Source organism: Microtus pennsylvanicus, chromosome X (assembly GCF_037038515.1).
Source record: "Microtus pennsylvanicus isolate mMicPen1 chromosome X, mMicPen1.hap1, whole genome shotgun sequence".
NCBI classification, from domain to species: Eukaryota; Metazoa; Chordata; class Mammalia; order Rodentia; family Cricetidae; genus Microtus; species Microtus pennsylvanicus.
Window position 1 is genome coordinate 115566317 of NC_134601.1, and position 16883 is coordinate 115583199.

Here is a 16883-nt window from a genome sequence, read left to right on the forward strand (position 1 = left end):
AAAGTATGATAGGAGGTGGGAAAGGGATACAGGCTAAGTCTTGCCTGTTATACCTCACTCAGTAACTGGACATGTGCCCCACCTCTGAGATCACTATTGTCATTGACTTGCCACTTAGAAATTGTCTATGGTAGAGACATATAGTAAGTACCTCGTTGTCATTGTTAGATCATTGATCCTTCCAGGTTTAAGACAGATACTATCTTTGATTTTTCCATGATGCAGCCTAGAACAGTGCCATCGACTCACTGGTTATATAGCGAGTGGAGACTGAGTAAATAGAGCCTTTTAAAGGACTCATGACATTGTGGGGGTTTTGCTCACGCATTCTGGGCCCAGGGATTTGGACACATCCCAAATGAAACACATCTCCTCCTTACTCATTGATGTCTCCATTGCTCAGTCTCCCCAAAGTTTTCTCTCTTCCTAGAAACCACTCCACTAATCTGCTCTCTAGATTCACAGTGAGGGCCTTCCTGTGATGGGAGCCAGCTATCTAAGCTGTTTAAAGTCAGCCTTTCAACTTCGGTCCTCTTGGAGAGGACAGGCTTCCTATTTTCCTTATGGCTAGCCTTTCTCCCAGTCTCCAGGCATTTCATCCAAGCAGGAAAGAACTGCCCATGAGAGTAGTGGCACTTGGGCCTTACCCAGAGGTACAACAGAAAGGTTTTGCTTCTCAGGTTGCATTTTATTCTTTTGAAACAATGCTTCTCTTTTAAACATGAGAGCAAAAGGTGTTATAATTAATACTTGTGACATGATTGGAAAGTCAAACTCCCAGCAGTGTCTAAGATCAAAGGCAAGTGAACCATCAGTTTCTTCCTAAGGGGAGCTGGTGGGTTGGAATTGACAAACACACTTTCATTTCCATGTCTGACTTTAAGTGTAGACTAAGGTGGTACTTACATGTGGGCCAGATCATTCTCTGTTGTGGGGACTTTCCTATGGGCATCACAGAGAATTTAGCAGCCTCCCTGGCCTCTGTTCAATAGATTCCAGTTGCACCTTTTTCTCTCCCAGCTGTGGCTATCAAAAATGTCCAAAGGTATTGCCAATGTCCCTTGGAAAGCTGTCTTTGTCTGTTCTGTATTCTGTTGCTATAGTAGAATACCACAGACTGAGCAGTTTATAAATGACAGAAGTGTATTTGCCTCATGGTTCTGGAGGCTGGGGGACGAACGATACAGGAAACATATCTGGTGAGGGCCTTTGAGCTTTGGTGAAAAGTATCCCATGGGCCAGAAAGAATAAGAGGTTGGGGATATGAGTTGGTGGAGTATTTGTCTACTATGCACAAGAGGCTGGGTTCAATTCTCGGCAGTACTCAAAATGACATGGTGATGCATGGTTGTGTTATCACAGCACTCTAGAAGTGAAGACAGGAAGGTTAGGAGTTCAAGACCATCCTCAGTTGCACGAGTTTGAGATCAACCTGGAATATGTGAGATTCTGTTCCAAACAAAACAAACCAGGCTGTCAAGAGGGCTCAGTGGATAAGAATGCCTGCTTTGCAAGTATGAGGACCTGACTCTGTTTGTTTGTTTGTTTATGGTTTTTTGAGACAGGGTTTATCTGTGTAACAGCTCTAGCTGTCCTGGAACTTGCTTTGTAGACCAAGCTGGCCTCAAATTCACAGAGATTCTCCTGCCTCTAACTCCCAAGTGCTGGGACTAAAGGTGTGTGCTACCATCACCCGGCAGGACCTGAGTTTAACTCTCCAGAATCTGCATATTAAGTCAGTCATGGCTGCACATGCCTGTAACTTCAGTGTTGGGGAGTGAAGACAGGAAAGACCTGGGAGTGTAAAAGTTCAGATAGTTTTTGGCCAGCCAGCCTACCCAAAATAGTGAGCTTATGACTTGCTGAGAGAACCTATCCCAAGACAATAAGGCAAAGACAATAGGAGACAGTACCAACATCCTGTTCTAATCTCCATATGCATGTCTGTGGGCACACACATACACACACATACATCCCCCTCATACTGCACGCATATACACATAAAGAGAAAAGATTGAACTCATAATCTCTAGCCCCTTTTATAATCATTAATTCATTTCTGAGAGTAGAGTGCTTATTACTTAAAAGCCCCACATTAAGAACCATCTCTTGACATTCTTGCATTAGTGATTAATTTGATGAATGCACGGACTTTATAGGACACATTTCCGCAGCACAGCAGAGTCCCCAGTTTTGAACTACTGATGTACTTGTAATAAGCTCTATTAGGGTGATTTTGCAAAAACCCTGCTCCTTGATGCATAATTTATTCATTTATTGACTTTATAATAAGCCCAGTATATGTTTGACCCCTCCTGCTACCCCTGGAAGCTCAAAATATGACCCACACAGAGCTGGAGGTCTTGTCTGAATATAGTGTGTAGCACAACCAGCCCCGGTACCACTACCGCACTGGTCCATCCTCCCTGTCCCTGCTTTTGCCAGGCTCCTCCCTAGCACTGCATCTTAGCTAATAGACATCACTAGACAGTGCTTCTCACTGTGTGTTTCAGGACCAGTAGCAGCAAAAGCACAGCCTGGAAACCTTGTCAGAACTACCAATCTGCAGGGCCTGCCCCCAAGTCAGAAACTCTGCTGGTGGAGTCCACTGGTTGGTTTCTTCAAGCGCTATTTCTGAGCTTAATGTCCACTCAAGTATGAGAACCTCAGACTGAGACCAGGGTACTTTTAGCTTCCCTGATAATGGGGATGAGCAGAGCTCTTCTTTAGTAGAAAGATTCCTCAAATCCCAGGAAAGGGATCTAAGTAGCTGTAGGAGCAGGTGTCCCGCTTTGACCATGGCAAATGGCTGTAAACTCCCCCAAGTCCTAGAGCGCTGTGTAAACTCCACTGCCATTTTACCCTGGAGAGGCGGGCCTCTGTGTCTCCGACATTGGAGGTTACTTCCCTGTTTTTGACATTCACGTGTTTTGAGCTGGCTGTGACTCTCCCTTCTCCGCTGGCAGCGCGTCAACAACTAGACTTAGGCATGTTTCGTTTCTTCCACTTTATTGTAAGCTCCCTGACAGGCAGATACTAGCCTTATTTACCTACGTCTGTTGTCCTCAGAGCATGATAGCATGCTACCCCTACATGAAATCCCAGAGTATTAAAAGTTCAGAAAATAAAAAGGTTTTAGTGCTTGTAGGGTGATAAAACTAAGCGTGGGCTGACATATACCTGTGTGTTATTTATTCCCTCACTTGGAGCAATAGGTCATCCATTTGCTGCAGAATTTTAATGATTAGGCATAGCATAAGACCCAAATAGTGAATATTAATTACATCTAATATGGCATATGAAGCATATTTATTTGAAAATTTGAATAATTCTGTACTCGGGAGTTCTGCCTAAAATTATAAATTAGTAGTGTCTTAGATAATACATACCGACTGAAGGGAAGAGTATCTGATTATAATGTTAAGGAAACTCAACATTACGGAGTTGACATTCTGAGTGTGCATGCATTTGTGTGTGTGTACATGCACAAGGGCACAGATGTGCTTGTTTTTGTACATCTGGCAGTCAAAGGACTTCACTGAATGTTCTACTCTACTTTGCTTTTGGAGACATGGTTTCAATGAACCTAAAGCTTGCCATTTCAGCTAGACTGGCTGGCCAGAGAGCCCCAGGATTTGCCTGTCTCCCCGACCTTCCCTACCCCTAGCCATTACTGGGTTTTCAGGCAGGTGCATGGCAGCTTTTCCAGGAGTGCTGTTTGTCTGGTTTTGGTCCTCATCTTACACAGCAGGCATCTTTCTCACTGAACATTCCTCCAGCACAATACACTCTTTCTTTTATAATGTCTCAAGGGAAACTAAAACTCTGATTTTAGTCATGACAAAATACTTTCCACTGCTACCTAAAGCTCTGGTGAGTGTTCATTCTACCAGAGTCTGAGCACATGGGCTCCTAATCCTCAGAGGTTGAAAGTGAGCCCAGAGAGTATTCTGGATTTAAAATTATATCCTCACATGTGTTCAGGTTGCAAAAATGTTTATTTTGTTTGTTCTATTCTTACTTTATTTTTTTAAGCAGAAAGATATTTTTTTGCTTGTTTGTTTTAAGGTATTTTCTTTCTTTTACCCCATTATAAAACCAGATGAAGGGAGTCATGGAATGTGATCATGTGAATTCACTTCCTTTAATGGTCTGCTTTTAATAACATGTAAATTTCCCAAAGTCTAGAGATTGAAATAATGTTTTGGGGAGAGGGACGATGAATCATGCTTGAAGTTCTTGGTGATTCTTACTTGAGCAAGTTTCTTAAGAATTTGAAAGCTGGCCATGCGTGTCAGTACACATCTGCAAGCCCAGCACTTCGGAGCCTATTAGGAGACTCACCACAAAGTTCAAGATCAGCTTGGACTCTATGATGAGTTTGAGGCTTTGCATACGTTACATGAGATCCTGTCTCAAAAGCAAACAAGGCCAGCCTGATAACTCAGTTGATAAAGGCACTTGCCACCTAGCCTGAAGACATAAGTTCCATCCCTCGAGATTACTGGGTGGATGAAGAGAACCAACTCTCACACTTTTCCTCTGGGCTTCACACTTCCACACTCAGTACTGTGTATATACATGCACACACACTATTACACACACACACACTCACACTCACACAATCACACACATAGACACGAATGTATGGATGGATGCATAAATGTAATAAAATTTTAAAAGTTCAAAACTGAAAGCAGGTAATTAAAGCAGTGTGAGAAGCTCTTGATCTGGGAGTAATGAGGTCAGAGCCCGTGCCCCTTCCCGCGCCAGATTCATTTGCTCTGCCCTTTTAAATGTGTCGTGTGCTTCGTTTTGTTCCATTTCTGGAAAGAAAGAATCATGGTTTCTTATCAGATTGTTTAAAGACTAAGGCAAAAAGCCTTAAGGAGAAAGTTAGCAATTTAGACTTAGGCTAGCTGATTTATTAACATAGTTTAACCACTCAAAGGAAAAGCAACAAAGCCATCTCGTTTGCTATATAAATTGTGCCTTTATTTCTTTCTGTACATGTGTATATTCCTTCTGACTTGATTTCAGTCTAATTAAACCATCAAATTAATGAACTGATAGGAAATGCCTGCCTGCAAAAATTTATTTTAGTCCCTTTTTATCTGTTTGCTACTCATTTAAAACTTAGATTTTCTTCCCATGTCCAAAAGGATTTAGAATTATCCTCATCTTTTAAAGCATATCAAATACCCCTTGTTTTTGAACTTTTTTTACACGCATATCGTCTTTCCATTCTGTGAAACACAGTAGCAGTATCTGCCACCATTGATTGATGTGCATATTTGTCTTGTTTTGTCATTTTCCTCCCCTCCCCTTTCTCAAAGCATTAGATTATCACTTCCATGTCAAGACAGGAAGGTCTACTTGGTCTTACTTGTATATCATAGGCCCTTGCTCCAGAACTGGTTGACAGTATCTCTTGGATGGTTGTGGGTCAGAAAATATTCAAATTGAAATATGGAACAATGTACAGTAAAATTAACATCACACTTTTGAATTTAATAGTGATTTTGTATATAAATACATTTATTTTTGAATGAATATCTTAAAACCATTGAAACCCAAACCAATGTATTTTTATTTTATGATACAGTTCAGTTAAATCACTAAAATGCTTCATAAGTAAAGATAAAATTCTTATTTTAAAATACATCATGAGAGGGGTTGGAGAGATGGCTCAGCGACTAAGAGCACTGGTTACTCTTCCAGAGAACCCAGGTGCAGTTCCCAGCACCCACATGGCAGCTCACAACTGTTTGTAACCCCTGTTCCAGGAAATCTGACACCCTCACACAGACATATATGCAGGCAAAGCACAAATGTACTTATAACACAAATAAATACATTTTAAATACATCATGATACAGTGTGAGTCTATGACTGCCTTATTTGCTCAGAAGTGGCTGTGGCTGGAGTGTTGAACTGTCATTGCTGGAAAGGACATAGTTCTAGCCCAGGATGGCAAAATGGATGTCCTCAGAACAGCAGTGATAAACTTTTGAGGTCCTAAATAGAAGCTGGAACAACTCAATTCTCTGATCAGAGCAGAGCAGAGCTGTTTTGAGTTGTTTAAACGTTGAGATTTGGAATGCATTCAAATGGGCTAAAGATGTTCTGCTGATGTTAACTAAGCTAACCTTTCTCCTCCTTTGGTGGTCCCTTATTTTATACCTGATGGCGCTGTGGCCATCCACAGCTACCATGTGACTGCCTCAGGTCATGCACTCCACAAAATCCAGCTGGGACTGAGTCCAGTTCCAAGTATCCCGACTTCTGACCCAGAATCTTCTACTTGCGGTCCCTTGAGTGTTACAGTACCTGTTAGGTGTCACTCAAGGACCAATCATCAGGAAAGACACAAGAACTCCGTGTCAGTTCTGGGGATGCACGTAGTGGCAAAGCCAATAGCAGAAGCCTACTTTGTAGATTGTTATAGACAGCAGCTACAGCTACAGTTACTCCTTGTCTAAAAGTAATGCTTTCAAGATAATTCTGTGTCTAATGCCTCGTAATATCAAACAGCATAACTGCATAGCAGAAATGTTCTAAAACTAGATTATGACAAGATTTGCACAAGTGTAGAAATATTTAAGCACATTAAACTATATTGTTGAAATGAGTGATTTTTTCTTTTCTCTAACATTTTTTTTAATTTTAATTTATTTATTTATTAAAGATTTCTGTCTCTTCCCCGCCACCGCCTCCCATTTCCCTCCCCCTCCCCCAATTAAGTCCCCCCCCAGCCTGAAAAGCAATCAGGGTTCCCTGTCCTATGGGAAGTCCAAGGACCACCCACCTCCATCCAGGTCTAGTAAGTTGAGCATCCAAACTGCTTAGGCTCCCACAAAGCCAGTGCGTGCAGTAGGATCAGAAACCCATTGCCATTGTTCTTGAGTTCTCAGTAGTCCTCATTGTCCGCTATGTTCAGAGAGTCCGGTTTTATCCCAGGCTTTTCCAGACCCAGGCCAGCTGGCCTTGGTGAGTTCCCAGTAGAACATCCCCATTGTCTCAGTGTGTGGGTGCACCCCTTGCGGTCCTGAGTTCCTTGCTCGTGCTCTCTCTCCTTCTGCTCCTGATTTGGACCTTGAGATTTCAGTCCTGTGCTCCAATTTGGGTCTCTGTCTCCTTTCATCGCTTGCTGAAGGTTAATATTCAGGAGGATGCCTATATGTTTTTCTTTGGGTTCTCCTTATTTAGCTTCTCTAGGATCACTAATTATAAGCTCAATGTCCTTGGTTTATGGCTAGAAACCAAATATGAGTGAGTACATCCCATGTTCCTCTTTTTGGGTCTGGCTTACCTCACTCAGGATAGTGTTTTCTATTTCCATCCATTTGCATGCAAAATTCAAGAAGTCCTTGTTTTTTATTGCTGAGTAGTACTCTAATATGTATAAATTCCATACTTTCTTCATCCATTCTTCCATTGAAGGGCATCTAGGTTGTTTCCAGGTTCTGGCTATCACAAGCAATGCTGCTATGAACATCGTAGAACATATACTTTTGTTGTATGATAAGGCCTCTCTTCAACACGCCTTTATGATAAAAGTCTTGGAGAGATTAGGGATACAAGGGTCATACCTAAATATAATAAAAGCTATTTATCTAACATTTTTATGCAATATGTTTTGATCATATTCTTTCCCATCTCCCAACTCCTCCCAGGTCCTCCCCACCCCCCTAGCCACCCAACTTCCCTTTCTTTCTCTCTTCAAAACCAAAACAAAACCTTGGGGTCTGCTTTGTCTTGTAAACTGCTCTTGGACACGTGACCTGCCCTGGAATGTGGTTGACATTCCCAGTGCTGTGTCATTGGAGAAAACTGATTTTCCCTTTGCCAGTGGGTATCATTTTCAGCTTCTTGGTTAGGGATGGGACCCCGTGGCCACTTCCCCCTCTCAGTTCTGGGACCCTGGCTGTCTTGAACCTGCCCTACACTTGCTACCAGTCTCTGTGGGCTTATGTGTGTGTCAGCCTTGTGTCTTGTATAAGACACTGTTTCCTTGGAGTCATCCATCACCTTAGGCTCTTATACTCTTTCTTCTCTTCTTCTGCATAGATCCCTGAGCCTTGAGGAAAGGGGTTTAATAATGACATCCCATTTAAGACCGAGTGATCCAAAGTCTCTTGCTCTTTGTACATTGTCTAGTTTGTGTGTCTCTGTACTGATAATCATCTACTGTGACCCCAATCTCTCATCCCCCTATTTAATCCTCCTCTTCTAGTTTCGCCTTTATCATGGTAGAATGCTAAATTCTATTGCCCCTCCTTCAAACTTAGACTTATTAAAACCTGATCTTATTAAATCTAAGAGACACATGCCCTTCGTAGCTTACAGGGAACCTGTAAGTATCAAATAAAATATCCTTGTGAAATAATTTAAAGGCTCATGAGCTCTTTCTTAGCAATAATTCCATTATGGTGATTATGGTGTACTTCTATAGACTGTGCCCTGAAATAGGAAGGTGAGAGATGAAGAGAAAAGAAATGACATAAAAATATTTTTTAATAGGGTATGATGGTGAGGAGGCATATTATAGTAAGAGGATGTTGAGAAGGATAACTTGTGTGAAGTTTCTCCATGTTAATAAGCTTCCTACTGGATTACAAAACAGTGGGAAACAATTAATTTGCTAAAGCTGCAGCACAAGAGACTCAGAGAAAAGGGCCCTGTGAAGCTGGTGAATTTGAAGGGAGGCTCAACACCCTCAGGACTCAGGATCAAATTCTTGCCTTTTCTCATACTGTTCAAACATGATCGCAACAGTGCCTAACATTGTCTTGTCTTCCAGCAATGATAGAACAGTGTTAGAAGCCTTAAGGCCCAGTGGTAGAGTGTTCAGCTAGCATGCCCAGGCCCTGTGTACCACAAGGAAAGCGACCAGAGGCAGACAACTGTGTGCCTTTCGTCTCTAGGGAAAAAAAAGATCTATCAATGGCATTCCTAACAGATCCCTTTTTTTCGGATTTCAGTGACTAGAAGATCACATCTTACCCCTAAACAAATCAGCAGCAAGGGGGAGTGAGATAACATTATTTGTCTATGGCCCTGTCACTCTGAACATGCCTGATCTTAGAAGCTAAGCAGAGTTGGTCCCAGTTACTATCTGGATGCAGGATTAACATTACTTTCCTGAACAGGATATACCTGAGCAAATGAGGATTCTGCGAAGTAGAAATGGGATTGGGGGTGGCTGCTGGGAAGTTAATCCACAGTGGTTGATCACATTTTATTAACCTTTTCATGGAAAGACACAGAAACATGGCATGCTCTTTCTTTCTTTGTTGGTCATGAGTAACTGATATTCTTTTTTAAAAAAAAATGTCTCTGATTTCCATCCAGAGAGTTATTTGCCAAGTTGGAACTCTGTAGGGTAGTTCTTCTGTGATATTGTGTGTTCATGTTGGAAGTTTTGAGGTTAGGAAGTCATATTTCACTAGCAGAGTCAATTGGAAAATTGGTGAAGAACTGTCATTATTCAATTTAAAGATGTTTGACTTTTTCCCTCCCTTTAGAACATCTAACCAATTTGGACTTGGGGAAGATTTTGCTATATCTAATTAAATGGAGATAACACATTGATGATTCTTGTCAGTTTAGGAGTATGGTCTCAGTAGGATTTAGAATAGGTGCCTCTCAGCAGAGATCAATGAGCCAAAGCCATGAGAAAGCCCAGAGAACCCAAGGATGAATGTTCATTCCATGCAGATGGGGATATAACTGCTATCTTCAAGCCACTGGACAGAAGCCAAGAACTTCTGCACAGAAGTAGAGTGATTCCTTCTCCCTGCCTTGCCCTATCCACCCTAGAGCACAGTGTGTCTGCATTATGGATTGTCTGATCGCCTTTATTTTACATGTCACTCTCTTTGATGGATAGGCTGCTCACCAACATAAACATTGCATTTTGTGGTATAAAGTATACTGGCAACCATGTAATTGACACTCAGGTATATAGCTGTAGGTTATGACTAGCTGCAGGAAGTAGCCTTAGGAAATATCTGTGCAATTTTTGGACTCTACTGTAGACTACAGTAAATGTCTGCTCTAGAAGATACTAACTTCTTTGAGTTTTTCTTTCCACCTTCTGTCCTAAGTCTTGAAAGCCTGGTTTGCCAAGTCCTCATTTTCCCAAATCCCCTACAAAGGTTTTCGCTATTTTTACATGGTGCTTTTTGATAACAATAACTTCATATCAGATATAGTTTCAAAGCATAAAACTCATTAATATGTGAACTGATTTTGAATAGCCAAAGTATTTTTTTTCCTCTTCAGCAAGGACTGTGTATTTTCTTGCCCAATAACAACCCCATCAAAATCAAGCAGGTTTGTGCGAAAAGACCATGAGGTATACAATGAATAAGTTCACCCATCCTACATAGAGGTGCATAAAAATGTTTTGATAGTATTTGTTGGCTGCTCATAGTTGACTTTTTATATGCAAGTGCATTGGTGATTTTCTCTTTTTTTATTTTTTGTTTTTATTGCTTTATAAATAATACCATTCAAAATTTCCACTTCCTCCCCTCCTCCCATTTCCCTCCTGCTCCGCCACTCACCTACTCCCCTCCCCCTCCAGTCCTCAGAGAGGGCAGGGTACTCTTCCCTGTGGGAAGTCCAAGGCCCTCCCACCTCCATCCAGGCTTAGGAAGGTGAGCATCCAAACAGACTAGGATCCCAAAAAGCCAGTACATGCAGTAGAGACAAATCCCAGTGCCCTTATCATTGGCTTCTCAGTCAGCCCCCATTGTCAGCCACATTCAGAGGGTCCAGTTTGATCCCATGCTCGTTCAGTCCCAGTCCAGCTGGCTTTGGTGAGCTCCCATTAGATCAGGCACACTGTCTCAGTAGGTGAACCAACCTCTCACGGTCCTGACTTCCTTGCTCATATTCTCCCTCCTTCTGCTCTTCATCTGGACCTTGGGAGCTCAGTCCTAATATATAGGGTAATGAGGTAATTTTTCATTGTTTTATTCACTGTTTTGGTTTTATAACAGATTTTTTTTTTAAAAAAAAAAAAGGTCCCATTTTTCTCATTTTGTAATCTGTACAGTAAGGCAATGAGGAAAAAATTCAAATCTGCCTGTCTATATTCCTTCAGAAATTATCAGATGGTACACATCTACTTTCTCAGGATGAAAGATGCCATGTGGCCTCTCTACCTGAGAAAAGCAAATTGGCCCATGGCATTCATGGTGTTCTGTGACTCGTGAGGGTAAAATGCAGAGACAAATATGCATGAGCCCACCATAAGCTCTCTTAGGTAGCTTTCGGAGCAGAACCCCTTCTTTATCCTCAGTAATATCCTTTAAGCATCCCTTTTTCTTGAGGTTGTTGTGGCAGGGAACCTCTCCATCTGAGTCTGCTCATTGGCTGACGCCCCTTAAAGGTTCTATTTTCTTCTTTCTTACAGCCAAGGATTACTGCAAAGTAATATTTCCATATGAGGCACAGAATGATGACGAATTGACAATCAAGGAAGGAGATATAGTGACTCTCATCAATAAGGTAAACAAAGATTCTCTCCCACTTTCTAAGCTGTAAAGTGCTTTGTAGTAGCTAGAGACGATAAGCATTCATTTTAGCCATTTTGTTTTGTTTTGAGACAGGGCCTTGTTAGATAGCCCAAGCTGGTCTTGAACTCGCCACCCTTCTGCCTTAGTCTCCCAAGTGCTGGAATCATAGACATGTTCCATCATGCCTGGCTTGCTTTGTTTTATGGTCTCAAACATGTGAGAAATATTTGCATTTTTCTTTCTGCTCAGGTTATCCTAGAAAACAAGGCAACTTGAGAACCCAGTAGGTCTCTGTCTACCTCAGGGCCAGCTGCACACCTACATGACCCTGAAGAGGAGTCTGTTCTAGAAGGCAGCCTACTTAGCTGCAGCTTCTGCCCTCTACAGTGGCCAGGATGAAAGCTCTGTGTCATCAGGAACCCAAGGAGGGGCTCTTAAAAGGCTGGTCATGCCTCACAAGCAGCAAAACCTTAAAGAATATTTGCTATTCAGATCAAAGGCAGGGAGAGTGCCGGAATGAATTTTGCTTGTCTTGTTTGGGCTATAAAGGTTGGATGATTTTATTATCACTACAGCCAGAGCCGCGTGAAATGCTGGAGAGCTGTAAAGTCTGCGTGAAGCAAAGCAGTTTGCGAAGGTCTTGACCACACAGCATTTCTCCTTTCATGTAATGCCACTCACCGCGCAGGTAGCTAGAAGTCATATTAGTCAAGTGCTTTCTAGAACAAACAACATTCTTCTCTGAAGTATAAGGATTTTATGATGGTTGAGTGCAACAAGAAGCCAGGCAACCTTTAAGATGCAGAAAGTAGTTTTATTCTTGTGTCCAGGCGAGTGGCTGGAAACATGGTTATTTTCTACATGCCAGGATGACTTAGACATCTCCACAGTCACCTGAGCTCTTATAGGACAGGGAAGTATTGTCACTCTAAAAGATGCATGATACAGGAAGGGGAACAGGGAATGTGAGTTGGGCAAAGGCCCTGTGGCTCTTACCAAGAAGCTGGGGGACTGCTATGGTGTTGCCTATTTCTACCTCTAGATGCTAGTGGAGGAAGTGCTCCAGATATTAAGCTTACCAACTATCTAGTGATTGTTGGGTGGTTTTTTTTTGGGGGGGGAGAGACTGTTGACCCTCTCATGGACTCAATGAGTGTAGAACAGTGCTACAACTATACAAACACCTTCTGGAATAGTCAACTATTCCCTCCTCTGAGAATGTATCCATCTTTTTTACCTGTGAGCTCTTCTCCCCCTACCTTAGTTCAGTGTGACTCCGTGGGTGTTGAATGTGGCAGGAGGAAAGAATAGGAAGGGAACAATGCTTTTCTTGCTCCTTTCTGCAAGAAGCGGTTCCCTTTTCTCCCCACCCTCCCCTCCTCCTTAGAAGGCAGCTCTCTTCTGCAAAGTGCATTTCCTATTTTTAATCAGACCTTTAGCCAAACAAGTGGGATAAGCAAGTTGTTAAATGGGTGCGAAGCATAATGCAAATGCTTTAATAATTAGCACTGATAATTGGTTTTTAGCCGTGCAGGGAAGGAATAGAGCACTTTCCCCTTATACTGACAGAATAGCGAATTAAGAAACCGCCATTCTTTGTAGTGGGGGATGGACTCACTGTCTTTATTTCTGTTTTGTTCCTGGGGGGGGCAGCCTCTTTTTATTGAGACATGGTGTGTTAGTGACATTTATGAAGATTTGAGAAAAGGAAATAGCACCATGATTTCTCTTTTATCTGGAGATGGCAATTTTCCCCTTTAAGAACCTACCCTCCAGTCCTTGCCACTTGAATACGTTCTGTGCCTAAGGAATACACACATTCGTTTCTTGGTTTTGTCCTGTATGTTGCAGTCTAGGATCCAGTCTCAGAAAAGGAATCTGATCTGGGGAAGGGAGAGCTTGGTCTGAAAAGCAACCTCAACAAGTCCCAGCCATTCAGTGGGTACCCATGAACAGAAGAATGTGACAGGCTACTTTTAAGAGTGCCCTCTGAGGGCTGCACCCCGTTTCTCTGGTTTCAAATGTCGAGACGCTTGGAAGTGGTTTGAGAATATAATATGATGCTGCCATTTCCCCTATACACATTTGTTCTCTAGGCCAAGAGTCCATATGCTATTTAGACAATTGGTCCCTAATTTTGCCCCCTTCCAAGCTTCCTTCCACTCAACTTCCTGAGCATGCAAATGAGCCCAGGCTTGCTTTACTGGCCTGATGAACACTCTGAGCCTCCTCCTTCGCTGCTGAGAAGTGCCCTGAGGTGGTGAACATGGAGGGGTGCTTTTTTCCCCGCCCCATCTACCCAACTGCTTCATCCTTAGCAACCCAGCATCTTCTTCTTGACACCCCACAACAATGTTTAATTTGTGATCCCTGTGCACCAACCAAAGTCTTCAATGACTTTCTTTCTTTTGTGGTAAAATCCAGTCTGGGGATATGCTACTTCTTCCCTCAGACATTTTGGCTTTGGAATATGTAACTTTTCTGAGACACCTACCATATGTCTCCATTTGACTTGCATGTCCTCATGGGACTGACCTTGAGCATGCACATTCTTGTAGGGATGCTGACTACCCACTGAATTGTTTTCTTTAAAAATATATATTTAGTGTATAGATGCTTATGTTTACACGTATGTGCACGTGTTGTGTTCTTTTTTGCAATTTTGTTTCCTTTTATTTATGTATTTAAAAAAGAAAACAAACTATCTTTTTATCATTATACATACCAATCCAAGTTCCCACTCCCTCTCCTCCTCCCATTCCCTCCACATACCCTCCCCCCCAATCCAATCCTCAGAGAGGTAAGGCACATTGCTTTGGGAAAGGTCCAAGGCCCTCCCTCCTATATCTAGGCTGAGCAAGGTATTCATCCAGAGAGAATGGGTTCCCAAAAAGCCAGTACAAGCAGTAGGGATAAATCCTGGTGCCACTGCCAGTGGCCCCTCAGTCTGCCCCAGCCATGCAACTGTCACCCACATTCAGAGGGACTAGTTTGGTCCTATGCTTGTTCCTTCCCAGTCTGGCTGGAGTTTCTGAATGCCCATTAGGTCAGGTAGACTGTTTCAGTGGGTGTACCCATCATGGTCTTGACCTCTTTGCTCATATTCTCATTCCTCCCATTGACTTTGGGAGCTCAGTCCGGTGATCCGATGCAGATCTCTGCCTCTGTTTCCATCAGTTGCTGGATGAAGTTTCTATAGTGATATTTAAGATCACTATTTAAGATCATCAGTTTATCTTACCGATATTATGAGCTTGTCATTTTATTCATATTATTTTATATGATCTGCTGAGAAAACAGAACTCTTACTATCCTCTACTGATACAGACTTCATTTTCATTGTCATAAAATCTCTGCCAACCTTGACCTTGAGAGTGGCGTGTTAAGATAATGAGTCCTGTAGGCTTCCAGCTCAGGGAAGCCAAGGTTGGAGTTCCAGCATCACGGTTTCTGGTGATGTATCTTTGGGCATGTGAACTGATCTCTCCGAGCCTTAATTTCCTCAGCTGTAAGCAAGGGTCAGAAAGCTGACGTCACAGGCCTACTGTGACTGTTTGTTAAGGTGCTGTGCATGAGGCATGTCTTACAGCAGTGAATCTGCCTGTGCTAACAATAATTCTAGCTATTGTCAGCTTCCATTCTGGCTTTTCCTTTTGAAACTTTAGCAAAAGGAATTGTAGGCTCTGGGTCTGGTCCCTCTTTGCTGTTGGGGATGAATACAAGGATGACATTAAGTGGGTAAAGGTGTTTTTAAAAATCCACCTGTAATAGTTAAGAATTCAGTGGGTGAGGTTTTAGCAAGATGAAAGAAAAATATGCTGCTTTTTTGTCTGCTGAAAGTAGGAAAAATGGTGTTGAGTCTGTAAAAAAAAAAACCTACTGATATTGTAGAAAAATTCTTACCTCTTCTTTTAAGTTGATGAGTCACTCAGATTCATTTGGATGATTATAAGCTAACCTAAAATGGATAGGTTCGTCACCACTGGCTAAATATGTGTTTGGATGTACCTGTGCCTGTTTATTCTGTATATGAGTTGAGGTAAAAGAGCTGAAGTACTATTTTTGCCTTTCAGTGTTATTCACTGTTTGAGTCTCCACTGTCCCCACATGCTAGAGCTCTTTCCTTTGCCTGTCAGCTGAGGTGATTTCCATTGCTCTGCTTTCTGTTTTTTGGGTTTCTTTTGTTTTGTTTTGTTTTTTGTTTTTTCGAGACAGGGTTTCTCTGTGGTTTTGGAGCCTGTCCTGGAACTAGCTCTTGTAGACCAGGCTGGTCTCGAACTCACAGAGATCCGCCTGCCTCTGCTTCCCGAGTGCTGGGATTAAAGGCGTGCGCCACCACCACCCGGCTGCCCTGCTTTCTGTGCCCTGCCAGGAGTCACAGAGCAGGCTCTGGCCTCCTTTTCCACTCTAGGTTGTCATTTGTGTGACTTTCTAGAAAATGAGTCAGACACCTTTAGTGGGTGTCTGTGAGCCCTCTGTGGTTCTTGAAATAAGGCGCAGAGACCTGAACTATTTGTGTGTCCCTGGAAACGAGCATGAGATGTTGCAACCCAATTTGTTTTTATTTAGAAAGAAGACTTATGGATTTGGGAACATTTCTACTTGTGCAGAACACACCTGTAGTTTTTTTATTTCTAGTCTCTCAAAAATAGCTCCTGCTTCTGTGTTTCTGCCGCCTCCATCCCACTTTCCTGATTGACGTTCTGTGTTCAGGAAGGTTTCAAAGCCTCTGGGTGTGGTTTCTGGTTGGTTTTTCTTTTAATCCTTTTTTATTTATTTCGAGACGGGCTCTCACATAGCACCAGCTAGCCTTAACCTCACTGTGCAGCTGAGGCTATCCTTGAATTCCTGGTCCCCTCCCTTTGTCTCCAGAGTTCTGGGGTTACAGGCATATGCCACAACACTGAGCCCTGGGTTTCTAGCAGAGAAACTCCCTAGAGAAGGGCTAAGGGCAGCTTTGGAGAAAGTTTCTGGCTCCACTGTGAGGGCAGCTACGTACTGGGGCGTGTGCTTGCTGTGACTAGCACCCACTGAGGGCAGAATGAACGCAGCTGAAACAGTGGGCCTATTCTCACAGTGCTGCCCTCCCTGAATAGAGGAGGAAGGGTTTGCTACTGACCCCTTAGCAAACAATGCTCATAAAACAATTCCCGTGGATAACCTCTCCCCGTGTCATGTAGTGCTCATTGTTCAAAACCTGTTTAAAAACATTAAAATCGGTGTTTAGGAATGTAATACTGTTGGCCAGAGTGGTGGGGATGGCAGGAAGGGGACTAGAGAGAGGCTGTTGGTGCTCATGGAGAAAGATAGTGGATATGGCCTAAAGAGGAAGGGAGGCCATGGAACTACATAAAG

The 16883-nt window shown here is 42.6% G+C and overlaps 1 protein-coding gene across 11 annotated transcripts in view; it reads left to right on the forward strand.

Moving 5' to 3' along the window:
* The window catches only part of Sh3kbp1 (SH3 domain containing kinase binding protein 1), a 339294-nt gene that overhangs the window by 236987 nt on the left and 85424 nt on the right, over positions 1-16883 (forward strand). For all 11 annotated transcript variants that reach the window (XM_075956713.1, XM_075956717.1, XM_075956716.1 and 8 more), the window contains one exon: positions 11426-11520. In XM_075956713.1, the coding sequence (XP_075812828.1) occupies positions 11426-11520 (95 nt within the window). The remainder of the gene's footprint in view (positions 1-11425; positions 11521-16883) is intronic.